General features: G+C 46.9%; 1 protein-coding gene across 5 annotated transcripts in view; it reads left to right on the forward strand.

Annotated features, from left to right (window-relative positions):
* HCFC1 (host cell factor C1) overlaps positions 1 to 27,506 on the forward strand; it is a 432,893-nt gene that overhangs the window by 23,518 nt on the left and 381,869 nt on the right. For all 5 annotated transcript variants that reach the window (XM_033922407.1, XM_033922416.1, XM_033922394.1 and 2 more), the window contains one exon: positions 27,144 to 27,292. In XM_033922407.1, coding sequence (XP_033778298.1) covers positions 27,144 to 27,292 — 149 coding nt within the window. The remainder of the gene's footprint in view (positions 1 to 27,143; positions 27,293 to 27,506) is intronic.

Consider the following 27,506-nt stretch of genomic DNA (forward strand, 5'->3'; position numbering starts at 1 on the left):
TCTTTCAGTAGTATCTCGCAGATCCTTATGGCTCCGGCATTGGGCGGCCGATGCTGCTTCTAAGCTTCGGCTGGTGAGACTCCCTTTTAAAGGGGGTTTATTGTTTGGAGAAGATTTAGATAAACTGGTGAAGGATTTTGGGGATACCAAAACTCAACGTTTACCGGAGGATAGGGCTAGGCCCCCGGTGAGGCCCTCATTGTCTAGACCGCGCTTCAGGGATGTTCGGAGATCCAGGTCTGGTAAGCCTTTCTTCAGATCGGCATCTGGTTCGTCCTCTGCTTCGAGACCAAGGTTTCAGCAGAGAGGTTCCTTTCGTACGACGCGACCCTCTTCAGGGCATTCGACACGTACCCCAGCCACTCGCACTCCACAATGACGGGGGCTTGGCTCCCTCCGCCTTTCCCTTAGGGGGCCGGCTTTCGGAGTTCCGGGCGGAGTGGGCCACGATCACGTCAGATCAGTGGGTGTTGGACATTGTTCAAGAAGGGTACAAGTTAGAGTTCGCCTCTCCCGTCGTAGATTCTTTCTTGGTGTCCCCGTGCAATGGGGCGGCCAAGGGAGACGCGGTCAGGATGACTCTTCAGGGGCTGCTCGAGCTAGGGGCAGTGGTACCGGTGCCCCCGGAAGAGGTAGGCAGCGGTATATATTCCCTTTACTTCATTGTACCAAAGAAGGGGGGGTCCTTCAGGCCGGTGCTGGATCTCAAAAGAGTCAACAGATTTCTCAGTGTTCGCCATTTCCGCATGGAGACGGTGCGCTCGGTTATTGCGGCGGTAAGACCGGGAGAGTTCCTCACGTCCCTCGATCTCAAGGAAGCGTACCTCCATATTCCAATCTGGCCTCCGCATCAGCGGTATCTGCGGTTTGCGATTCTAGGCCAGCATTATCAGTTTCGGGCAATGCCCTTTGGCTTGGCAACGGCGCCCCGCACCTTTTCCAAGGTCATGGTGGTGGTAGCCGCCTTTCTACGCAAGGAAGGGATTCGGGTATACCCTTACTTAGACGACTGGTTAATCCGCGCCTCGTCCAGACAGGAGAGTGTGGCGGTTACTCAGCGAGTAATCTCTCTCCTCCAGTCGTTGGGGTGGATTGTCAACTTTCCCAAGAGTTTTCTGTCCCCGTCGCAGTCGTTGGTGCATCTGGGGGTGCGGTTCGACACGGCTCTGGGGAAAGTGTTTCTACCCCGAGACCGGGGGGAGAAATTGCAGGCTCAGATTCGCCTACTTCTCGGGTCGGCCAGACCTCGAGTTTGGGATTATGTTCAGGTGCTGGGCTCCATGGTGGCGACTCTGGAGGTGGTCCCCTGGGCGCGGAGCCACATGAGGCCCTTACAACAGTCTCTGCTCTCTCGCTGGTCCCCTGCTTCTCTGAACTACAAGATGCGTCTCCAATGGAGTCGTCGAGCAGCTCGCAGTATGCAGTGGTGGCTCCACGAGTTGCATCTTTGGAGGGGCATGCCGTTGGCCACGCCGGACTGGGTGGTGGTCACAACGGATGCCAGTCTGCGGGGATGGGGGGCCCAGTGCCTGCAGGCGTCAGTGCAGGGGATGTGGTCCTTCCAGGAGGCCCAGTGGCCCATCAATTTGTTGGAATTAAGAGCGGTCAGACTGGCGCTGCAGGCTTTTCAGTCACTGATTCAGGACAAGCCGACCAGAATCTTTTCGGACAGTGTCACGGCGGTCGCCTATGTCAATCGGCAGGGGGGCACCCGGAGTCCGCAGTTGGCAGAAGAGGCAAGAAATTTGTTTCGATGGGCCGAGGGGCATGTTCCGCTTCTGTCGGCGGCACACATTGCAGGTCACGAAAACGTGCAAGCGGACTTTCTCAGCAGAAATCTTCTGGATCCGGGCGAGTGGGAGTTGTCTGCTCGAGCGTTCAGCCTGCTAGTCCGTCGGTGGGGGTTGCCGGAGATGGATCTCATGGCCTCGTCCCGCAATGCGAAGTTGCCTCGGTTCTTCAGCAGACGCAAGGAAAAGGGATCGGAGGGGGTGGACGCGTTAGCTCTCCCATGGCCTCCGAATTCCCTTCTGTATGTGTTCTCGCCTTGGCCCATGATAGGTCGAGTGTTGCAGCGCATCTCTCACTTTCGCGGCAGAGTCATCCTGGTGGCTCCGGATTGGCCGCGTCGGCCGTGGTACGCAGATCTGATTCAGCTTTCGGTAGGCGAGCGGGTGACGTTCCAGGTAACTCCGGACTTACTGACTCAGGGTCCAATATGGATGGAAGATCCGGCCCGCTTTGGTCTTACGGCCCGGCTATTGAGCGGTCAAGGCTGAAAAAGAAGGGCTATTCAGAGCGGGTGATCGCCACCCTGCTGAAAGCCAAGAAACTTTCGACGTCAGCCTCCTATGCGAGAGTCTGGAGGATTTTTGAGGCATGGTGCGGTCGCCAGGAATTGGCGCCCTTCAAGGCTTCTCTGCCGGCTATTCTTGCTTTCCTGCAGGAGGGCGTAGAGAAAGGGTTAGCCTATAACTCTTTAAAGGTTCAGGTGGCGGCCATTGCCTGTTACAGGGGCCGGGTGGATCGCTCGGCTCTCGCGTCGCAGCCGGACGTGGTCCGTTTCCTCAAGGGGGTTCACCATATCCGCCCGCCGGTAAAGCGAATTTGTCCTACATGGAATCTTAAACTCGTCCTTGGGAAGTTGCAGGGGGCACCTTTTGAGCCCCTGTCAGCGGCCACATTGAAAGATGTCACTCTGAAAACAGTTTTTTTGGTGGCGATGGCTTCGGCAAGGCGAGTATCGGAGCTGCAGGCACTTTCTTGCAGAGAACCCTTTTTGCGTTTTTCGGAGACTGGGGTGTCGGTGCGTACGGTGCCGTCCTTCCTGCCGAAGGTTATTTCTTCCTTTCATGTGAACCAGAGTTTGTTCCTTCCATCCTTCCGGAGGGAGGATTGGGGGAAACGATTTTTGTCTTTACGGCTACTGGATGTACGCCGTATGCTTCTCCATTATTTGGGGGTGACGAATGATTTTCGTCGGTCGGACCATCTCTTTGTCGCATTCGCGGGCAAAAACAAAGGGATGGCGGCGTCTAAGGCGTCCATTGCGCGTTGGGTCAAGGACACTATTGCTTCGGCGTATGTGTTATCAGGGAAGAAGGTACCGGAGCACCTTCATGCTCATTCCACTCGGGCTTTGGCTACATCTTGGGCGGAGTCCGGAGGGATGTCTTTAGAGGAGATTTGCCGGGCGGCCACTTGGTCGTCGGGAAATACTTTTTCACAGCATTATCGGTTAGATGTAGCGGCCCGTTCAGAGGCGAGTTTTGGCGCTGCAGTGCTGTCAGAGGCGGCATTGGAGTCCCACCCAGTTTGAGTTTGCTTTGCTACATCCCACTAGTCTGGATTCATCTGCTGCTTTGCTATGGAAGGTAAAATTATGGTCTTACCTGTTAATTTTCTTTCCTTTAGAAGCAGCAGATGAATCCAGAGCCCCTCCCCAAAGGCACTGTTTGTGTGTGGGGGGGTTAGTTGATTGGGTTAGTTGGGGCTATGGTTGGTAAGTGTATTATTTCATTGCTGAAAAAACAAACAAAAAAAAAAAAAATAAGAAGAAGAAGAGAAAAGACACATTTTCTACTGGAATGGAGTTTTGTTGCGGCTCATTCTCCTTTCGGGATGCTTGGGCAAAGTGCATAACTGAATCAACAGAAGGAACACCAGGCTTTAAGGCCAACTGTTAATCAGTTCTCTATCTCCACCTGCTGGTCGATGTGAGCTATACCCACTAGTCTGGATTCATCTGCTGCTTCTAAAGGAAAGAAAATTAACAGGTAAGACCATAATTTTACCTTCTTCTTCTGACTGTGCATACAATCTTTCTTCCCTTCTTTTAGCCTGTATGCTTCTTCTCCTCCAGACCTCATTCCTTCCCCCCAACTTTTCCTTCCTCTTCCCTGCCCTTTCTTTCTCTCTGCCTCCTTTTCATTTTTTTCTGTTTCTCTTCTTTCCTTCTGTCTCCCTGCCTGCCCTTTTTCTTTCTTTCTCCCTGCCCTCCCCCAAGCCACTGCCACTGCCATTACCATCGGGGACCAGGACCCAAACGCCACCAATAACAGGCCCCAAGCTCTCCCTGCTTCGGCCAACCAGCATTCCTCTCCCCGACGTCAATTCTGCCGGGAAGAGGAAGGCTGATCAGCCCAAGATCGTGATCAACCTATTGGGGGAAATGCTGCCGGGTCCTGCCTTCGCGGAAACAGAAAGTAGGCAGGACCCGGCAGGAACAAGAACAAATGCTTCACTAACCTGTCTCCCGCATTAGCCCGTAGCGAACGCTTGCTTCAGGGCTCTCAACATGTGCGTGCCGGCTTCCCTTCTCCCCTCCCCCCCTCCCCGGACATAACTTCCGGTTTCGGAGGGAAGAGAAGAGAAGCCTGCACGCACACGTTAGAGCCCGGAGCATAAGTTCGCTACGGGCTGAAATCTCCAAGCCGGTTTTTTGGGTATTTTTTTAAATGTTCAGCAGCGGCAGATGACAGCTGGGTGGACCACCCAGCTAAAAGGCCCTAGGGAGAATACTGAAGAGGAAGGCTGATCGGCCCGTAGATCAGGACGGCAACACGAATGCGATCGACTCGAGTTGCCTTCCTGAGCTACTGGTCGATCGCGATCGACGCGTTGGGCACCCCTGCTCTACACTTATCAGCTTGGTTCCTCGCAACGTGCCTCCCTCCTTCTGTTTCTCTCAGTCGGTGGGGATATTCTCGAGGCTTCTCGTATGGGCTCCACTCGGCAATGCTTTTCCCAGAAATGCTCCTGATTTGCTGCGTGGTGTGCTGAGCACTGCATGGATCCACTCTCTGCCTCCTTCCCTTCAGTGCTGGATTTTCTGTTCCACTTGTCTCGGTCTGGTCTCAAATCGACATCTATCCGAGTCCACCTCTGTGCGATTGCTGCCTTTCCTTGGCCGCTGGATGGGAAGCTGCTCTCCGTCCATCCGACGGTTTCCCGCTTTCTGAAGGGTCTCTTCAATGTTCATCCTCCGCTCAAGCCCCCTCCGGTGGTTTGGGATCTTAGGGTGGTCCTGGCTCAATTGGTGAAACCTCCGTTTGAACCCATTGATAACGCTCTTTTGATCTGTTTCACCTGGCGGGTGGTATTCCTGGTTGGTCTCACGTCTGTTCGTAGAGTCCGTGAGCTGCAACCTCTGGTTGCGGACCCATCTTCTGCTGTATTTTATCAGGACGCAGTGGTCCTGCGTACTCATTACAAGTTCTTGCCCAAGAAGGTTTCGGACTTTCATCTCAATCGTTCCATTGTTCTTCCGGTCTTTTTTCCGAAGCCCCACTCTCATCCTGGGGTGGTGGCGCTTCATACGATTGACTGTAAGAGGGCGTTGGCTTTTTATCTTCAACGCACTCAGTCTCATCGGACGGTTCCTCAATTGTTTTTGTCCTTCGACCCTACTCGGGTGGGATGCCCTGTTTCCCAGCGCACCTCGTCCAACTGGTTGGCTGCTGGTTTGCTACGCTCAGGCTGGTCTCGCGCTGCATGGTCGAGTCCCGGGACATAGAGTCCGAGCGATGGCGGCTTCTGTAGCTTTCCTCAGGTCAATGCCTATCGAGGAGATTTGCAAGGCTGCCACTTGGTCTTCGGTTCATTCTTTCACCTCCCACTACTGTCTGGATACTCTGTCCAGGAGCGACGGCCGGTTTGGCCAGTCGGTTTTGCGTAATCTGTTTTCTTGAATTGCCAACTTCCCTCCGTCCCTTTTTGGTTAGCTTGGAGGTCACCCACATGTGAGAATATGCTGCCTGCTTGTCCTGGGATAAAGCACAGTTACTTACCGTAACAGGTGTTATCCAGGGACAGCAGGCAGATATTCTCACAACCCGCCCGCCTCCCCAAGGTTGGCTTCTTTGCTAGCTATCTAAACTGAAGACCATGAGGAGGGGATGCGCCCTCTAGTGGATCAGGAAGGCACACACATGCGTGGTGCAGCACTAGCAAACTTGAAATCTTCAATCAAGTTTGCTTGAAAAGCTGTCCGCATCGGGGCTCCGTGGATGACGTCACCCACATGTGAGAATATCTGCCTGCTGTCCCTGGATAACACCTGTTACGGTAAGTAACTGTGCTATATAAGGATGTAGTCAATGCGAGAGTAAGTCGAGTAGGGTTGGGAATAGAAGGAGAAATCATGTTCATCTGGGTGCAGGGTATGCCAAGAATCCAGCAATCCTAATTCCTTCATGAGAAAGTGCGCCCCCATAGTGAAGTGTCCCTTCGGTACTGGTTTTGCTGGTTTATGGTCCCATTGGGGGTGAGCTACAAAATTGAAATCTCCACCCATGATAATCTGCTGGGGCAAAAGCGGAGCAAGGTGGCCCACCAATGTTGTGAAAAAGGCTTGAGTATACAAGTTAGGGGCATAGACATTACACAAGACCAGAAGTTTCCTCCATAGTTCCCCAATCATGATAATATACCGCTCATTGGGGTCAGTAATCTGCCGATGAAGGTGAAAGGGTATGTTTTTGTGTATGAGTATAGCCACCCCACACCTCCGAGCTGTGAAGGAAGCGTAACCTACCACACCCACCCACTCTCTGAGTAGTTTATCATACTCTAGAGGGGTCAAGTGTGTCTCCTGCAGAAAGGCAATGTCAGTGTGCGCCCTCTTAAGATAGGCTAGGATTTTGGTACGTTTAATGGGGGAGTGGGTCCCATCCACATTAAGGGATTTCACATTCAATTGAGTCATATCAGCTAAAAGAGCACATCAACAAGAACCAAATTGGCATCCAACAATAATACAAGGGTGGGACGTCCCAGCTCTATCCCACCCAAGGCAATGGACACAACTGCAGATGGAGAAACAGAGACAAGGAAAAGCTCCAACTCCAAACATCCATCCAGCAGAGAAAGCAAACATATAAACCCATACGTACAACCACACATTCCACAAACCCCCAAACGCTCTCCCTCCCCACCTAACCAAAGATGAGTCACAGCAAGGAAAGTCCCCGCTATACCCAACCTGTAGAACAAACCATCAGGTAGCCCCGGGTCGCACCATTGAGTGTAATAGGCCAAACCAACTAGGCCTCTACCCCTTCACAAAGAAGCAAGGCCCATACCCAGATAACAAGAGCAAATATAAGTTGGTAGCAAGAGTCCATATGTGCAAACACAAAAAGTAACAGCACAAAAGCATATAAACAGATAGCCCAACAGAAAATGGGGCAGAGGAACTGAAAAGGCCATAAAACAGGCGTGCCTCATAGATACAACTGAGGAGGGACAATCAAAATACTTCCAATGCTGGATAACAGGAGTCCATGCGTGCCAAGCATCTCAGCCATAACAAAAGAAGAGCCGAGTACAGCCAAGGAGCAGCCGCTGATGTAGTGCAGCCAAACAGAGGCCCAGCCGCCCAAACTCCACAGCGAGGCCTCCATACCCCGAGAGCAGTCATTTCCAGGAGACAGGCACCCTGCACAAGATGCCGGAAGAGCGGTTCCTCACCCGGCAGGGCAAAGTGGCAAAACTCGATAAACTGCAGGTATCACACATCAACAGCCCCCCAACATCCAACGCGCCCAACAAGGAACAAAACAACTGGGCAGAAGGGGGGCTGAGTCACCGGCCGGTGTGGAAACGGGTCCACTACTGTTCAAGAGACTCCTCGATCCCCATGGACCACAGCAGGAAGTGATTTGATTAAGCCCTCCAGCGCAACCGGAGTGTCATAAAAGATGGTAGCATTATTGTAAGTCACTCGGGTCTGAGCCGGATACAAGAGGGAAAATCGGATGTTGCGCTTGAAGAGCTCGCTACAGTGGGGCGCCATGGCCCGGCGTCGAGACGAGACCTGAGGTGAAAAGTCTTGGAAGTTAAGAACCTTGTGCCCCTCTAATTGCAGGTTCAAGTCTTTTCCTCGTCGGTAGGCAGCCAGCACTCTCTCCTTCACTGCATAGTTGTGAAACTGGGCAATGACCGGCTGGGGTCTAGTCTCCTCGTCTCTACGGGCTCCCAATCTGTGGGTGCGTTCAATGAAAAACGGCGCCAGTGTGTCAGGCAGGGCAACAGCCTTAGGAAGCCACTCCTGCAGCCAGCGCCGGAGGTCCACATCCCGGACAGAATTGGGGATCCCCACAAACCTGAGATTATTGCGCCGGTCCCTGTTCTCCTGGTCCTCGAGGCGATCCAGCAGTATCTTGTTTTCAGACTCCAACGTGCGCATGCGTTCCTCATAGTTAGTCGCTGTGTCTTCCTGCTGAGCGATGCGATCCTCAGCCCTCTGCAGCCGACCAGATCCCCTCAGCTTGTCCCTCGTGGTCCTAGCAGACTTCGCTGCCATCAACCCGTTCCTCACTGAAAAATCGTAGCGGATCAAAGCTAGCACTGCGGGACCGTTCAAAGCCGTAAGTTTAGGCACTGCGCCATCCGGCTAAGGCAGGTTTAAAAGCGGGATATGTCGGTGCGACCCGCAGCTACAGAGAGGCACGTCCGTTCACTCACCTGGCATCACGTGCCCCCTTCATGAACTAGGTTTCTAACGACTTTTAGTTGTTTAGATCACCTTTTTGTATTCTTCACGGGACGCCTCAAACGTATGACAGCGTCCAAAGCCTCCATCGCTCGATGGGTCTAGGAGGACATTCTTTACGCTTGCTTGATGGCAGGAAAGCGGTTGGCGAAAGAACTTCATGACCATTTGCCAGAGTGATAGCTACTTTTTGGACTCGGTCCAGAGGTTTTTTCCTTGGAGGAGTTTTGTCTCGTGGCCACTTGGTCTTCCGAGAGTGCTTTCTCTCAGCATTACTGTTTGGATGTGGGGGCGCATGCGGTAGATGCGTTTAGTGCTTCGGTTGTTGCGGAGGCGGTGTTTGCTTCCCACCCAGCTTGAGGATTGCTTTGCTACATCCCATTGGTCTCTGAATTCATCTGCTGCTGTTGCTAAGGAAGAAAAAATTATGTTCTTACCTGTTAATTTTCTTTCCTTTAGACGCAGCAGATGAATCCAAAGCCCCACCCTTTCTGGATATTGTTTGTCGTTTTTTTTTTTTTTTTTTCTTTACCAACTTTCAAAGTTTTTTTTATTATTGATGGATGTGTTATGGGAAATAAGTTTTTTACATGCTATGCCTATTGATGGTTACGGAGGCTTGGGCAAGGAGCTATACTGGAGATACAGGAGGAGTGCCAGCCAATAGGACCTCCTGTTAATCAGTTTCTCTATCTCCGCCTGCTGGTAGATGTGTGCTATCCCATTGGTCTCTGGATTCATCTGCTGCGTCTAAAGGAAAGAAAATTAACAGGTAAGAACATAATTTTTCCATAACCTTCACATCACCGGTGTCTTCGCTGTCCCATCCTTGGCAAGCACTATCAGTTTGGCATATGCCATTTGGACTTGCCCTGGCTCCATGCACATTTTAGACAATGGGGGAAGTCATGGTGTTTTGCCACGAACAGGGGTTCAGGTACTTTCTTAGACAACCGCTTGATTCAGATGTCTTACCGACGCCAACTGATGATTTCTTTTCTTTGCACTTCTTTTCTTCAATCCTTTGAATGTGAATCTTCCCTTTTCCAATGATCTCTTTCTCCTTTAATAATCCTTGGAATATCAGGGGCTGTTGCTCATGTAGGAGAGGATTGCGGGGTGACAGGTTGTGGTCTCAGGTTTGCCTTCTGCAGTCACCGAGAGCAAGGGTAGGGGATTCTGTTCAGGTTCCAGGCCCTATGGGGGGTGACTCCATTGGGAGCTTTGGCTCGCTTTCACATGAGACTGCTGCTACAGTCGCCTTTGTTCCAGTGGTTCCCTGTATCTCGAGACTCCAATTGTTGTTTCTAGTAGGCTCCTCATGCATCGTTCAGTATCTTTGGGGGCTCAGCAGGCTTGCTCTTTTCAGAGGTGTTCCTTGGTCTTTGCTGGTCTGGCTCCACTTTGCCAATCACCCCAGGCTGTCAGGTTGGGAGGGCTCAGCGCCTTCAATCCTCAGTGCAAGGAGTCGGTACTCGTTCATTCTTCTGGACTGAAGTTCGTAAGGATGTAAAAACAACTTGAGTGGAGCTTCGTATGGAGGTAGTAGACATTGGAGGCTGCGTGGCGGCCATGGAGGAGCATGTGTCTGAGCTCATCCAGGTGCTGGTAGAAGTGCGTTCTGAATCGGACCAAACTAGTTCAATGACAGAAGAACTTCAAAATCAAGTGGAAGATCTAGAAAATAGATCTCGCCGCTGTAATTTTTGGTTTAAGGGAATTCCTGAACTTGATGACTATAAAGATTGTATAGAGTTAGTGCGCAACATTTGTACAGATCCTCTTGCAGTGGTTGAAGGTACCACACCCACTCAGATTAATATAGTGTGAGTCCACCAAATCCTGGGCCAGACGAGGAGTTTGGGGCCTAAGGATATTATAGCATGCTTTGGTGATTTTGTTTTCAAGGGGAAAGTGCTTCAGTTGGTGTACTGCCAGCAGGTATTTTGCTGAAATAATGTTGTGGGCATCTATCAGGACCTGGCATGGGCAATACTACAGAAGAGACGCAACTTTAAAGAAGTAAGCCAAGTATTGCTCTCTGAGGGACATTGATACAGATGGCTATTCCCATTTGGGGTTTGGATTACAGTTAGTAGAAAATCTAAAAAAGTTCATGCCATGGCAGAAGCATAGGTGGCCATGAAAGACATGGGTTGCAAAAATGTTCCGGACGTCCCTAGCACTGCATCTTGACCTGGAAGACGATGACACACTCCAACAAGAAACAGCTGCAAGCTGCTACTACTTGACTGTGTTTGTCTATGGGTGATCTGATACATAGACTATGCTGACCTTCTGGTCTCTTTGGAATAGTATATGCAAGTATTGATGGGAAGGATACTCCACCTGCTGGTGATGGTTTTGGCCATAATGGCATATTGCATGATGACTGCTTGCTTTCTGGTGGGGCTGGATTTTGATGTAGTTTTTAGGTGATAGTTCTTGTTATGTGTGTTGTTATTGCTTCTTGTTTTGCTTATGGTGTGATAGTATGATTGTGTAGAATGTTTGGGGGGATGCAAGGTTGAGTGTACTTAGGACTTGAGCTGCCTCTTCTGTAGTAGCATGGAATATTGCTACACCTTGGGTTTTGGCCAGGTACTAGTGACCTGGATTGGCCACCGTGAGTACGGGCTACTGGGCTTTATGAATCATTGGTCTGACCCAGTAAGGTTATTCCTATGTTCTAGGGAGGGGACGACGACTTCACTTGACCGAGTGTTCAGCCGGTCGACAAATTCTGTTCAGGTTGGGAGGGGGTGGGGGAGGTGGGGGGTGGATTGTGGGCAACAAGTTGAATGGGAAGGATAGGGGAGGGGGGAACTGCTTACTGATTGGCTCATGGGTCATTCCATGTCAAGTGGACCAGGAGCCCACGCTTGACTCCCTTGAAATCCAACCAGATTTTTCAGGGGTCTCAAATGAAACTGCAAAAAAATTTTGGATCTCAATTTGGTCAGGAGCTAGGAGTGGTTGAAAAAAAGCAATCGATCTACTCCCATGCCTCGTGTGACCTAAAATGCCAGCTTTGATTAAGCACTGCAGCAGAAGGAAACTACCTAGGAGTCTGAAATTTTGCAGTTGATACACCTTGGGGCAAGTTTCTGTGCCAGGTTTGAAATCCTTTGCGAATGTGCTTCCATTTCTACAGGTCAGCAAAGTAGGCAAAAATATTCACAAATGAAAATTTTTGGCAAAGTTTAGCTCCATATTACTGCTGATAGGTAAGTTAGCTGAGGGTACAACTTTACCAGCAGACATGTACCATGAGGTACTTCCAAGATTTGCAATATGAGCCTTTACAATAAAGTGAAGCTGAAGATATGACCATTCAAAAAAATATGGCTTTATGCATTTATGCAAATTTTTGTTGTTTTTCAGTTTCAGATATCTCTAATGTGTAGTTTGTTTGTTTTTTTTTAAACATCTTTTTAAACATCATTTGAAAGAGTATGTTTTTTGCTACAGAAGCTATCCTGTTTCATCTTGGACCCGACCTTTCTTTGGTGAGAATTAAAGCTTCAAAGATAAACATTAGTTGTATATGCGCATGAATGTTTAATATTGAAAAGATTTGTTCTATTCTAAGTCTTACTTCAAAACTTTTCTCCAACAATCTCTCTTGTCTAAAGTCACAAATTCCGTTTGTCAATAATTCATTTGTATGGACCTTCTGACTGTAACTAGGCACCACACTGCTGGTTACTATATTCTGCGTCAGTCCAATCTTTATTAAATACCATTTATTTTTTGGCCTTTTAGCTTTAGACCTAATAAGTTATTAATTTATTATTTTTTTATTATTATTAAAAAAGACATATCCATTGACTTTTGATGTCTCCTAGTGCCTAATAGTTTCCATAATCCTATTAGTACTATGACTGTGGGAAAACCGTCACTTACCTTAGCAGTGATCAGTTCCTCCTGCACCTCCTACATATTTATCAGTTATTGATCCATTGTCTGAAAGACATTCCCAATAGTCAGATAATACCATATAAATTTCTAAGCTTTATTAAAGACAAAAAAGAAAAGTGCAAAAACCACACTTATTTAAAGTCTGCATACATACTGACAAAGATCAGGAAATTGCATAAATTCAATTTTTAACTCAGTTTCTTGCACATAGTTTTGAAAGTCTGGTCAATGTTTGCCAAAATATGCTGTTGGGGATCCTGCATATGTCTCTGTGGGGAGGCCAGTGAAATGACCATGCAGGACCTTGTGGATGCAAAAATTAACCAGATGTCGCATTCTTCCATTGAAATTTCACATACATGACCAATCCACCAAGAATTATCATATATGCAAGCTAGGTTTTGTCCAGGTTGAAAGCTGGATGCTTGAAAGGTAGGGACATGTTCAGGATCAGTATCAGACTCTAAGACATTGGCAATGAATGAGCTGGTGTCACTTGAAATTTTGCTAATGCAGAGTCTAGCAGTGTCTATGGACTTAAATTGGTGATTTTCTCTTGTTTCAGCCACTGTGTGGCCCATACTAAACATTTGCTCCTGAGCAGGTCTTATTGCTTCAATATCTTCCTTAATAATGAAGAAAAATTTGATTCCCGAGACAGATTTATTGCAGAATTCAAATAAATACCTTGGTGTCAAAAATTGGTTATTGAGAGGGCGTTGTAAGCTGGCATGGGCAGCTAAATGCTTGGCTGTTTCCCCAATCCCATCACATGGAGATTTGCCATGGCTGGTGCCAAAGAAGTTCCACTCAGCAGTAATTTGAAAGTCGGTATCATGGCTGCAGAGTTTAATGAAATTCTTGATTCTGCTGCGCAATATAAAAACTTCATCACTAAAGTAGTGAATAAGGCTTAAGACAGGCAAGACTTTCTTCAGATGCAGAATAAGCTTCCTCAAAAATGCATGAACAGCAATAGTATCGTGAATGTAAATAGTCACTGATCATGCAGGATTGCAGAAGTTGACGAAGAAGGGATGTAATGTTGCTTGGCTATTTTACCAGTGAAACCCCTGTACTGCATCCTGAACGATGAAGGACTAATTTTCAGCGAAGTCCATCAAAAGAATAGCATGCTCCTCCTTTATATTTGCTTTCAATTCCTTCAGATAAGCGCATTGGTACTTGGAAATAAAATGGTGGCTGGCCAAATTAAAAATTTTTCTAATTAATTTGGAAGTGAAGTCCTGTATGGATAACTATCGAGTTTCCAGTGTATCCCGATCAGTGTGAATCCACTGCTTAAATTCAATGATATCATCTAGATCATGTTCACCAAAGAACTCGGTAAAATATTCCTCCAGAGGGATCTGCCCAGGACATATTTCAAACCGCTGTAACATACAGTTTTTTTAGTTCATATCACAGACAGTTTATTCAGAAACACCTTGTAGTCATCTGGAACTGCAATTGCTGAAAGCATAAGTTTCACATTCTGGTGGATTGTGCAGACACAGACTGAATGAGTCCATGATGTGACACACCACTTTGGCCGAAGCTCACAGAAGTTTAAAAAACCAATTTCCCTAGCAACAGCAGCAGATGAATCCAGAGACCAGTGGGATAGCTCACATCTACCAGCAGGCGGAGATAGAGAAACTGATTAACAGGTGGTCCTATAGGCTGGCACTCCTCCTGTTTATCCAGTATTCTCTATCTCCCAGCAGGAAAAGGTCGCTATTCAACTAGCTCCTGAATTCTAGCTGTGACTGGAACTTTATTTTCTCCTGTTGAGGTTTCTCTTCAGTGAGACTGCCATTCTGTTTCTCCTGTTGAGGTTTCTCTTCAGTGAGACTGCCATTCTGTTTCTCCTGTTGAGGTTTCTCTTCAGTGAGACTGCCATTCTGTTTCTCCTGTTGAGGTTTCTGTTCAGTGAGCTGGCAATGCTGTTTCTCCTGTTGAGATTTCTCTTCAGTGAGACAGGGGTGTCCGGCTGAACGGTGCCGGCTTTAGGGGTTACACCTGGGCCCCCCCAGGTCCCTGCCTCACTTTCACTCCATTGCTAGAGGGTCTGAATGGGTCTCAATTTTTTTCTTCTTTCCCTTCTCTGTTAAAAAAAAAAAAAAAGAGACCACAGTTGCTACATTCTGCCATGCTTTTGCTGCAAACTGGCTTCAACCGGCCCTAACAACAAGCTTGTGAGTATGTCTGGCTTTTACGGTTGTTTGAACTTCAGGTTCTGTTTGGGAGTCTTAGTACTGTGGGTTCGGTCATCGTACATTTAAGGTATGAATATTTTATTGAGGCTAAGTTTTATGACTAGAAATCCGTGGAGGGAGCCGGGACTTCCTGCCCTTTGCATGCACACGCTTGGTTTCCTTGTTGGTTACAGCGCGGCAGTAGCGATGTGATTTCATGCTCGTACTTGTTCTCATTGTTGGGTTTCAGTGCAGCAGTAGTTCTGTTTATTCTGAGGCTCTCTTTCGGCCATGTGCAGCTGATTGTGCAGGTGCCGATTTATAGCAGCACGCATGAGATGGGACATGTTTTTTCTGGCGCTGTGGGCCGTTCTTCTGGTTATTCCCCGAGTCTAATTTTCTTTCTATGCAAGCCGCGGCAGGGTAAATTTTGCGGGGCTCGAATCCGACTATGTTTCTAGGAGCGTTGATGCAGCGACCACGTATCAGCGAGAATCAGGCGTGCGCTTGGGTCTTCGGCAATGGCGGGAGAGCTGCAGCGTTCCAGTAGTTTGTTTCCAGCTGACTTTGGTCAGGTTATGCCGGGGCTTCTCTCCTTTCCAGTTCAGACAAGTTGTATGTGTTTCACCAGCTTTGGGACAAGCTTGGGCAGATTTATATGTCTATGTCTGTGTTCCTGCTGTACTCCCTTGAAGGAAGCTACGTGTTTAATCGGATTCTGGGGTTAGCACTCAAGGGGTTTACCAGAGAGACTCTGACCTAGGCTAGGTCACCCAGTTTCGGTTTGTCTCCAGACTGGGGCGACATACGGCATCTCACGGCACGGTGAGATCAGCAGTAAGATAGTGCCCTGTATTTCACACAGGTATCTCATTGTCTCTCTTGGGGTCCCTGCAGATTGAGCCTTTGTCTGTTGGTAACTGTCCTTATTTGGGCCTCTGTGCTGAGCTGCATGTGTCTAGTAGTGGCACAGGATATATATGCCTAAAGGTAATACAAACAGTTTCCAAGTTCGGGCTGTCTCTATGGGCATAATGACACTGCGCATCTTCCTGCGGCCAGGACTCTCTTTCTCTATTTCTGAGGGGGCCTGGTCTTCAGATTTCCATGCTTATCACGCTGGTTTCTCCTGTCACCATTTTCTCATGGCACATGCTAGATGGGCCCCCCAACCAGACAGGAAGGGCTGTACAGTTCCTTTTAACCAGGAGCCAGATACCTATTCTATCAAACCCGCGGAGGATCACGCGCTATGTGGCTGTTAGCCTCATCCCTGAAGCTTTCATTAGCGATGTGAGCTTTGTCTGATACCTGTAAGGATGCTGTTTTCTACGGGGCGGTAGATGCAGCATTTTGATTGAGTCTAGTACGTATTCACTTTAAAGGACATACGTATTTCGCTCATGTTGCATGGGGTTAGTACTGTTTTCATGGTTCCAGTATATTCCTCTTTACATTGTGAAACTTGATTTTTCCCAGGAGAATCTTCTTACAGATCCTACAGTCTCATCCTTCCATTCCCTGACCTTCTGCACTTCATTCTGAGGGGATCTTGACTTCTTCCAATGACTCTTCAGGCTTTCTCATGAGGGAGAAGACGCTATAATGTCAGGTCAAGGGGCTGTGAAGATTTTTCAGGATGCTTGCATCTTTGCATCCTCCTCAGGTTTCCAGTTCGTTCTTGGAGTCTCTATGTTTTGTGTTTCCCTTTTCAGTGTTACTGGTCCTCAGGACAGTTCTTGTAGTTCTTCGGGAACTAAGGGACGTTGTTCCACTTACTGCATGGTGCCAGAGACGGGGGCATTGGGCAGGCTGGATCCCATTTTGCTGAATTAGTTTCTGAGGGTTACACATTTTTGCAGACAACCTGGGAGTATATTTACATTTTCTCTATGGACTCCGAATCGGCACTTGGTTTGCCTGCCTCTCTTGGAGCAGCGCTTTCGGTTTTGGCACATGCCATTTGCCTACCCAAGGCTTCACGAACGTTTTAGGTGATGTGGGCGGTGGTACCGTTTTGGCGCTACCAGGCGATTCATCTAATTTCTTCTTGACCGCCTGCTTGATTCGGATGACTTCCAGTCGGGCCATTTGACTGACACGAAAAGGGTGGTATCTTTTCCTCAGTTCTTTACACGTGCATCTTCGGATTTGCACAGCGCTCTTTTCTCCTGTACTATTTATAGGTATATCGGGGTAATGTTTTTATTCATATAGGAGAGACTGTGTTTCTTTCCGGAGACTTGGGCGTGTGGTCTCGGTCTCAGATTGGTATTCTTCTTCGCTTACCATGACGAAGAGTATGGGATTCTGTATAGTTTCTGGGATCCATATTGCTGACTCCGGCTTGCTTTCCCCTTCTTACGCTACAGCAGTCGCTTTTGTTCCGGTGGTTCCCAGTATCTCAGGGCTCCAATTATTTGGTATGCTCCTCCTGCATCGCTCTGTATGATTTGGTGGCTCAGCGCAATTTCTCTTTTCAAGGCATGCCTCGGTCTTTGCTGGACTATCTCATGACCACTGACCATCCCGGGCTGTTGGGTTGGGGGGCTCGGTGGCTTCCATCCTTAGCTCCAGTAGTCTGGTCTTCAGAGGCGACTCAGTACTTGTTCATTCTTCTACTCTTGAGCAGGGTCAGGCTACCTTTCTGGAGCTTCAGATCATTCTTCCGGATTGCCGCTGAGGGTCCTTTTGGTCAGTATTAGGATGGGGGTATTTCTCTACAGCTTGGGCAGTAGGTGTTGTACTCATTGGCAGGTGAGGTTGTTCTGCTTCAATGGGTGGACTCTCATCTTCGTCTTCTGTTGGCAGATCCTTTTATGGATCAGGATAAGAGTTTGGATAGACTTTCTCTCCGCGGAATCTGAGCATGGCCCATTTCTTGTATGTTACAGTGTACAGCGATGTGTACGCTCTGGAAAGTGTGCATGTTAGTAATAGTGTAATCTTCTGCATCCTGGATATTGAGATTTGTGGCTCAGGCGTTCTAGCTCTTTTTATGGACGTGAGATCTCCTTGACCTAGACCTCATGGCCTCGTCTCTCAATTCTAAGCTTCCTAGCTTCTTTGGCGGGCCCAGGGAGTGGGAGTTAGAGGGGGTAGCTGCATGGCTCCTTTCTCGCTTCTGCCTTCTCTTTTTCAGTGTTTTCCACTGGCTGATGATGGCTTGGATTTGCCATCTCTAGCTCGCTTTACGGGCACAGTATTTGTAGAATCTCTGGATTGGCGGCACCATCCTTACTTTGCGGATTTGATGAGTCTTTCGACAGCCGGACTAAGAAGTTTCCTGGTATCTCCGGCTTTGCTCGCCTAGGGTCCGATCAAGTTTCAAGTTTATTATAAAATTTGATTAATCGCCTATTCAAAGTTCTAGGCGATGTACATCAGTAATTACAAAATTAAATAAATTTATAGTAATTTAACATAAGAACATAAGCAATGCCTCTGCCGGGTCAGACCCGAGGTCCATCGCGCCCAGCAGTCCGCTCACGCGGCGGCCCAACAGGTCCAGGACCTGTGCAGTAATCCTCTATCTATACCCCTCTATCCCCTTTTCCAACAGGAAATTGTCCAATCCTTTCTTAAACCCCAGTACCGTACTCTGCCCTATTACGTCCTCTGGAAGCGCATTCCAGGTATCCACTACCCGCTGAGTAAAGAAAAACTTCCTAGCATTTGTTTTGAATCTATCCCCTTCCAATTTTTCCGAATGCCCTCTTGTTCTTTTATGTTTTGAAAATTTGAAGAATCTATCTCTCTCTACTTTCTCTATGCCCTTCATGATCTTGTAGGTTTCTATCATGTCTCCTCTGAGTCTCCGCTTTTCCAGGGAGAAGAGCTCCAGCCTCTCCAATCTTTCAGTGTATGAAAGGTTTTCCATGCCCTTAATCATTCGTGTCGCTCTCCTCTGGACCCTCTCAAGTATTGCCATATCCTTCTTAAGGTACGGTGACCAATACTGAACACAGTACTCCAGGTGCGGGCGCACCATTGCCCGATACAACGGCAGGATGACTTCTTTTGTTCTGGTCGTAATACCATTTTTAATAATACCCAACATTCTGTTTGCCTTCTTCGTGGCTGCTGTACATTGCGCCGTTGACTTCATTGTTGTATCCACCAGTACACCCAAATCTCTTTCAAGGTTACTTTCCTCTAATACTAATCCCCCCATTTGGTAGCTGAACATCGGGTTTTTTCTCCCTATATGCATGACTTTGCATTTCCCTACATTGAATTTCATCTGCCATTTATTCGCCCATACGTTAAAGTATCCGAAGTATACATGACATAACGATACAAACTTGAAAACAATGGGTAAGATGAGGTATAGAAATACATTTTAATATAATAGAGACATTTAAGGATAAAAACAATGGGAAAGGTAGGTGAATTTAAAATGATTAAAAAAAGTTAAAATATAAAAATTAATTAATCGCTGAAAGCATCTTTAAAAAGAAATCCTTTAAGATTACTCTTAAATTTATCTAAAATTCTTTCTTCTCTCAAATAAATCGGCAAAGAGTTCCAGGCTAGAGGGGCTGTAACAGAAAAAATGGTCTGTCGTCGTGTGCCTATAACTTTTAATGATGGGACAACTAATAAATGTTGATCAGTTGATTGTAATACTCTTGAAGTTTTATAGGGAATTAAGAATTTATAAATAAAAGCTGGAGTCTTTGATGTTATTGATTTAAAGGTGCTTCTTAAAAAGTGCTTCTTAACGTTTGAACCACTCCAGAGTTCCTTTTTGGCACAAGTGTTTTGCCGAGGGCTTAGCGTTCAATTCCCTTCAGCTTCTAGTGCCATTCTTGGCTTGTTACAAGGGCTAGGTATATTGCTCTTCGCTTACTTCTCAGCTTCATGTAGTTCAGTTCCTAAACAGAGTGCGGTATATTCATGCGCCTCTTAGAATGCCCGGTTTGGAGTACAGTCTTCACGTACTTCTTCTCAGTTTACCGAAGACTTCATTTCATCCTTGTCTTTTGGGACTCTATAGGGCTGTGCCGTTGAACATGGGGTTTCTTGTGGCAATGGCTTCAGCTCTGCAGTTTTCTATGTTGTAGGCCTTGTTCATCGGGGATTCCTATTTCTGATTTCCGAAATATGGGGGTATAAGTTCGGATGGTACCATTATTTCTTTCTAGTGGGGTGTCATCCTTTCTTTTATGTCATGCTCGCTTTTCCTTCCTTCTTCCTGGGAGGAGAAATTGGGAGCAGTGCTTTTATTCACTGCATTTTTTGATACGTACGTAGCGTTCTCCGCGAGCTCGGTTTCTAACGACTTTTAGTTGTTTATATCTTCTTTTTGTATTCTTCAAGGGATGCCTCAAAAGTATGGCGGCGTCCGAAGCCTCCATCGCTCAATGGGTCCAGGAGGACATTCTTTATGCTTGCTTGCTGGCAGGGAAGCGGTTGGCGAAAAAACTTCATGACCATTCCGCCGGAGCGATGGCTACTTCTTGGGCTCGGCCCAGAGGTTTTTTCCTTGGAGGAGATTTGTCTCGCGGCTAATTGGTCTTCCGAGAGTGCTTTCTCTCCGCATTTCTGCTTGGATGTGGGGGCGCATGTAGTAGGGGCGTTTTGTGCTTCGGTTGTTGCGGAGGTGGCGTTTGCTTCCCACCCAGATTGAGGATTGCTTTGCTACATCCCATTGGTCTCTGGATTCATCTGCTGCTGTTGCTAGGGAAGGAAAAATTATGTTCTTATCTGTTAATTTTCTTTCCCTTAGATGCAGCAGATGAATCCAGAGCCCCACCCTTTCTGGATATTGTCTCTCGGTTTTTTCTTTTGCAACTTTCGCAGTTTGTTATTATGGCAGGTTGTTTTCTGTATTATTGCATTTTGAGATTTGTTATGGGAAAGAAGTTTTTTACATGCTATGCCTATTAATGGTTACGGATGCTTGGGCAAGGAGCTATACTGGATAAACAGGAGGAGTATAAAAGGTATATCCCGCGCAGGAAAACATGGAACATCTCTCCCCTTTAGAACCACAGAACTCTGGAACAACCTCTCATCCCCACTCAGAAATTCAAGCTCCTTCCAATCCTTCCGCAAACACTTGAAAACGTGGCTCTTTGCAAAAATCTAATCACCTCCCATTCTCCAGTATTCTGTCCCTCTCTTTCCTCTTAGTCCTTCTCCTTTATCCCTTATTGTAGTTCCTTTCCTCTTAACTCTGTAAACCGTGCCGAGCTCTGCGCTTGCGAAGATGGCGCGGTATACAAACCTAAGGTTTAGTTTAGTTTAGTTTAGGAGTGCCAGCCTATAGGACCACCTGTTAATCAGTTTCTCTATCTCCGCCTGCTGGTAGATGTGAGCTATCCCTTTGGTCTCTGGATTCATCTGCTGCGTCTAAGGGAAAGAAAATTAACAGGTAAGAACATAATTTTTCCTTCAGGCCCATGCTGACTGCAATAGGTGGTGTACAGTTCCTTCAGATTGCATAATAGCAATCTTTTCAGCTTTTGCACTATTTCACTACTGATCTGAACAGAGACATAATCTTTTTTGCCTGGGCATATTCTAGAGATTTCATCGTCTTCATAAAAATCCAGGACTTTCTGTGTAATCTGCTGAGCAAGCACTTTTCCTCTTTGTTGCTTGCTAATCCGTTGAATCTTGAGAGAAGAGATTCCTAGTGGTGAAAAGCTGGCATTGAGGTTTTCAGATGCATTGGTAGGGTCATCACTGTCAGAATCAGACTTAGGGATACTTAGATTTTGCAGTTTGACGCGCAGGTCTTGCCTCTTGGGCAAAGCTTTTGGCCTGGTTTGAACTCGTGCTTTGTGATAGCTTTTAAATGATCAGCTGCAGGAAGATCAATTGGGTGTAGACCTGTGATATTGCTGTGATATCTGAATGGATTATAGCAGTTTTTCTGTAGAAATTCAAACTTCGTCAGAATCAAGGCTTAATGATGAGTACAGAGATTAGATTCCACGGACAAAGTAGAAAGCCTAGAGTGTCTTTTAATTTAATTCTTGGTCAGGCAAAGAGAAATCAGAAATAAGCTTCAAGCAGCTTTCTCCAGAATAGAAGGTAGATGGTTTCTGGCACTCAGAACTATCATAGATTCCAATACTGCAGGACTTTAGCTTATTATTAGTCTTCATAAGATAAGTCACCTAAAAATACAGAATAAAAGTAAGGTGAAAAATATCAGTGTGAGAACACAATGAAAATAGAACAAATCCAAGTTGTACATGTCAGCAAGTGCAGAGTAAGTTTCCAAAATCCACACAGGCATAGCCTAGTTAACTAGGGAAAGAACCAGATGCTTCACAGACAGAATAGACGGAAAGCAACATTCCAAAGGCAAGCTTTGTCAAATAATGAAGCCATGTGGTGTTATAAGGTCATGATGAATCTTAAAGCCAGACTTGTTCATACAGCCACTGTGCTGTGATAGTTGCAAGTCAGAACATGTTCAGAAAAGCTGCATTTATCAGACATACTACTACAGCTATGCATACATTCTTGTGAATCACATGATTATCCCAGGACAAGCAGGCAGCATATTCTCACTGATGGGTGACGACACTGACGGAGCCCCGTTACGGACAATTTAGAGTTAATTGCACTCTTAACGTAGAAAGATCTAGCTAGCCTGCACCGCATATGCGCGAGTGTTTTCTCGCCCGACGTAGGCGCACAATCCCTCAGTTTCTTAGTTTCTGCGGAGCTAATAAGTCGTGTTTCAATGGCGGCTGAATTTTTCTTGCTGCCTTCCTGTTCGCGTGGCATTTTTTCCTTCATTTTTTTCTCTTTTTCTTCGGTTTCTTTTCGGTTCGTTAAAAAAAACCCAAACAAACCAAAAAAAACCCCCAACTTGCATGTTTTTCACTTTTTTGCAGCTGCGGCTTGGCGGGGTCTGTTGCCACAATTCAGGCTTCGACCTTCGATTTTGCTGAGGCCGTATTTCCTTTCATGTCCTGTCCACAATTTGGTTTTAAGAAGTGTCAACGGTGTGCTCGCCCTATTTCGCTCACGGATCCGCATCGTTGGTGCCTCCAGTGCTTGGGTCCAGATCATAGGGCTGATTCCTGCACCTGTTCTTCTCTTCAGAAGAGGACCCTCAAAAACTGTCGGATTCAACAGCAGTTACTATTCGTCTCCGGTATGGAGGGTGATTCAACATTGGCTCCGACGTCGACGTCAACGCCGAAATCGGTGCTGTATCCTTCGACACCGCAAGATTCTTCATCTGTGTTCGACCCAGTAGGTAAGCCGGCTAAGAAGCCTTCCCCTACTCCTTCGGGCCCTCGGGTCACTCCAGCAGTGAGCCAAGTCCTGCAGACCTCAAGGTGCCCCAAAAAATGCTCGGCTCCTATTGAGGTGAGTGTCTTGTCATCGGCCTCCTCATCTCTGGAGTGCAGAGCGGCACCGAAGGTACCAGCGAAAAAGCAAGCGGTACCGGTGCAATCTTTGGATGATAAAATTGCAGCGATAATGCAAGTACAACTTCGAGAGCAGTAGCAGCTCATTCTACCTGCCTTGCTGCCACCGGCTCCCCCGGTGCTGGTCCGGTCTGAGCCCATGTTATCGACGGCGACCCTGGCGGTACCGATAACCTCCACCTCTGTGGTATCGACCCAGACCTTTTTGGCTCCGGCCCCGACACCAATGTTTACGGAACCGGTGTCTACGATTGCCCCTCAACAAAGGGATTTTTTTGGTACCACAAGTTCTAGAGTCGATGTTGGAACCAGTTCGACATCGTTCTTCTGCCCATACATCTCCTGACATGATGTCGGTCAGATCAGGAAAATCGGTGCGGAAGATCAAACATGTTGAGTCAGACTTATAAAGAATAGTCTATTGCTAGGACTTTGAGGTTCTGATTGTTCATTGTTTTACATATTTGTTATAATTTCAGAGCAGAACAGATTTGTTCTTCAGGGAGTTACCCCATACCCCTCCTTCACAGGTATTTCTAGAAGGGGCTATCGCCTGCTTTGGAATGAAACTGAAGGGGGCAGCAGAGCCCTCTGGTGAAGTAGAAGGGATTCAAAACCTGGAGTGAATTCCGTCTGCACGGCTCGTGGGCACTGGGATATTACCTGTCCATCCAGAATGACATACCTTTTCTAATAGATAAGTAAGAAACTAATTTCTCTTTATCATGGGGCATAGCCAGCAATCCATGGGCTGCCCCTTCCTCAGGAGGGGAGAGGGGAGCCTCCACACATTTCTCCTCACTTTAGGCGTCATACCTTGATTGGTGGGGCTTCAGTTTCCCCACCAGCAAAAGAAATCCATTGCCAAAGCTACTTCCTCAGAGTGTGGTATAGTGGTTAGAGCTACAGCCTCAGCACCCTGAAGTTGTGGGTTCAAACCCCACACTGCTCCTTGTAACTCTGGGCAAGTCACTTAATCCTCCAATGCCCCAGGTACATTAGATAGCCTACTGGGACAGACAGGGAAAATGCTTGAAGTACCTGGTGTAAAACCGCTTTGACTGTGGTTGTATAACTACAAAAAGGCAGTATACAAATCCCAATCCCCCCTCCTACTTCCTCAGAAAAAGCAACCTCTTGAATGTTGTTGGAATTCGGGTCCAGGCCCTGATCTTGGAACGAGGCCCCTGCTGGTACTATTTGGGTTCCCAAAGGCTGCCTGATGACTGAGGGGCTAGCCCTCTTCTCGTTACATTTGTTTAACCAATTGTGCTAAATTTGGGAGACAATCCCCCCTTCCCTCGGCCTGACCTGGGGGTGGGTGGAGGAGCCATGCCAATGGGGGCTGTAAACTCTTCTGTTACAGGAGAGGAAGGGGCTGAACCTGACAAAATGGCTGCTATTTGTGTCAAAGCCATCAGGGCCACAGATCCTGACTCTCCATCATGGGAAGAACATCCTTTGGAAATGGCCCGGGGGGGGGGGGGGGGGCGGGGTTGGGGGGAGCAGCAACAAAACTGAAGTCAGAAATGGCCCATCACAGGAGGCCCAAAAAACATATAGGCAAATGTTATGCAAGATCTGTGAGATCAAGTCCAGAAAAAACAAAACAGACCAATATAATAGAAACTTCTATATAATTTATTGAATAAATTTTAAAAAATATGTAACATCTTCTAAAACAGGGGTGTCAAAGTCCCTCTTCGAGGGCCGCAGATCAGTCGGGTTTTCAGAATTTCCCCAATGAATATGCATGAGATCTATTTGCATGCACTGCTTTCATTGTATGCTAATACAGTGTTTTTAAACTTTTTACACCCGTGGACCGGCAGAAATAAAAGAATTATTTTGTGCACCGGCAAACTACTAGGACTAAAATTTAAAAAACCCCTTTCCGCCCCATCTCCACGAGCTCGGTCCCCGCAAATCATCTGATCTCATCCACACAAGCCTCAGTTATGATTTTTATATTGAATGTATTTTATTAAAGTATAAAAAAAACAGTATTCTGTACAATTGTCATTTTATAAATACAAATAATACAGAGCAAGGATCAACAAAACCCCTGTCTCCCCTCCCCTTCACATATATCCCCTCTACTATCAAAAAAACTGAACAAGCCAAATTATTACTGAATGCTATACAGAAATATCATGCTAACAGAATACTGCAGTCACACATGACAGGAATAGTTTTAGGGGAGTGCAACTAGGGCAACTGCCCCCTAGTCAGAGAGCACCCTAAGCCAGCTGGAAGCTAAAGAAGCAATGTCTAACACCAGCTCTAGCAGGATATATATTTCAAATCTGATATATTCTAATCACAAAATAGAAATAAAATTATTTTTTTCTACCTTTTGTCGTCTCTGGTTTCTGCTTTCATCTTCTTTTCACTCTCTTCAATCTAGCATCTGCCCCTTCCATCCAGTGTCTGCCCTCTCCCCCTTCCATCCAGCCTGTGCCCCTCTCTCCTTTTTATATGATTAATTACAGCTTCACTGTTCGCTTCATTTTTCTCTCTCCTATACCAGATCTAGCATCGTTGTCCCTCTCTGCTTATTTCTCTGCTGACCCCTTCCCATCATCAATCTCTCTATTTTCTCATACCTGTCTCTCCCCTTCTCTAATCTCCCTGCCAGCTGTTTCCTTCCTTTTTTCCTTCTTCCTTCCCTCCTCCTGTCCAGCAGTAACTCTCTTCCCTTCCTCCCCTCCCAGCAGTATCTCTCCTTCTTCCCTCCAGTTCCAGTAGCAGCTTCCCAGACTCCAATAGTGGCTTTCTTCCCTCCCAGCAGCTCTCCTTACTTCCCAGCGCAGCGGTTCAGGAAGGCAGCCTCGGGTCCTTTGTTGGGTCGCGCCGCCTCTGAGGAAGGAGGAAGTTGCATCAACAGAGGCAGACGTGACTCAGCAAAAGCCCCAAGGCTGCTTTCTTGAATCGCTGCACTGGTAAGTAAAGGAGAGCTGCAGAGAGGGGAGAAAGCCACTGTCGGAGGCTCCCCATGATCTCTCCGGCCCATCGCGCACCAGATGAAAATAACTCGGCGATCTTGCCGGCCCTGTGTGGACCGGCAGGAAATTGAAGTTAATTAATCTCGCTGACCCTGTGCGGACTGGCAGAAATTTTCTGCGGACCGGCGGTTGAAGAACAGCATGCTAATAGATCTCATGCGTATTCATTGAGGGAATCCTGAAAACCCGTCTGGACTGCGACCCTCGAGGAGGGACTTTGACACCCCTGTTCTAAAAGCTCAACATGGCCATGTTTCACCTCCTTCAAGGGCTGTGTGAGGGGCTAAGCTTGGAACTAGAAGATGAAAGTTTGGGATTGCACCTTCTGGTTTTAAGCTTATTCCCATTGCAGGGGAGTGGAGGCCGACAGAGTTGGCAGTTGTGCTGCTCTTTCCCTAACTTTTTGTTTGAGTAATAACTTGTAACCTAGGCTGCCCCTTTTCATGTCTGTATTCACTCCTTTATTGATTTGTGGCATTAAGTGAGTTGTGAATTGATCTGTTATCATCTGCTGGTAGGGGACAGAACCTATTTGTCTGGACTGGTCTGGTAGGACAAAGGAAGAAAATTAGCAGGTAGAATCATGTTTTACCATCAGTAATGAATCGCTGATTCTCCTTCCACATCTGTGTTTGAGATAACATTCTTTATCCATAATCACTCCATTGGAATGTTACTACTATTTGGGGTTTTGCCAGGTACTTGTGACCAGGATTGGCCACTGTGAAGATGGGGAAACTGTGCTAGATGGATCGTTGGTTTGATCCAGTAAGACTATTCTTATGTTCTAAAAGACTATTGCTTGGAGTTTCTGGCTTTGTCTTACAATTGGATCAACTTCTCCACTGATGTAAAATGGAACATGTTTCAACTTTGCTTTTTTATCTTATGAGAATCTGGAGGTGTAAAATAATTGCTCATGTTCTAATATACTGTACTACTATATTTATGTTCCATGCTATATTCTTAAGGTGTTTGTGTCAAACAAAACCATGCAGTATCTTAGTATGTTTTTAACCATTTTTTTGGTCTTGGTTTATTATCTGGCTTTAAATTACTGTATATACTTTACATTGATGGAGATTTGTCCTTAATGTAGCTTCATAATTCTTTTCTGTTCCAGCAACCAACCAGTGGTTTATCCCTGCTGTACGAGGGGACATTCCTCCAGGCTGTGCGGCCTATGGGTTTGTCTGTGATGGTACACGACTCTTAGTGTTTGGGGGAATGGTGGAGTATGGAAAATACAGCAATGATCTCTATGAGCTGCAGGTATGTGCAGAAGTTATGATTCTGAGCTAGCAACTTACTTCTTGGGGAAGTCTGTGCAAAAAAATTGGAAAATTTCACAGTGTGTATGTGGTGGGGTGGTTTTGTGTTTATTTATTTATTTTTATTTTACACGATCTGTGTAACTTTGTGTGTAGAATTTCCAATTAAAAGGTGTGGCTTCCTATGCTCCTGGCCTGATTAGTTTTCTCCTTAC

The sequence above is a fragment of the Geotrypetes seraphini genome, chromosome 1 (genome assembly GCF_902459505.1).
Source record: "Geotrypetes seraphini chromosome 1, aGeoSer1.1, whole genome shotgun sequence".
In the NCBI taxonomy this organism is placed as follows: domain Eukaryota; kingdom Metazoa; phylum Chordata; class Amphibia; order Gymnophiona; family Dermophiidae; genus Geotrypetes; species Geotrypetes seraphini.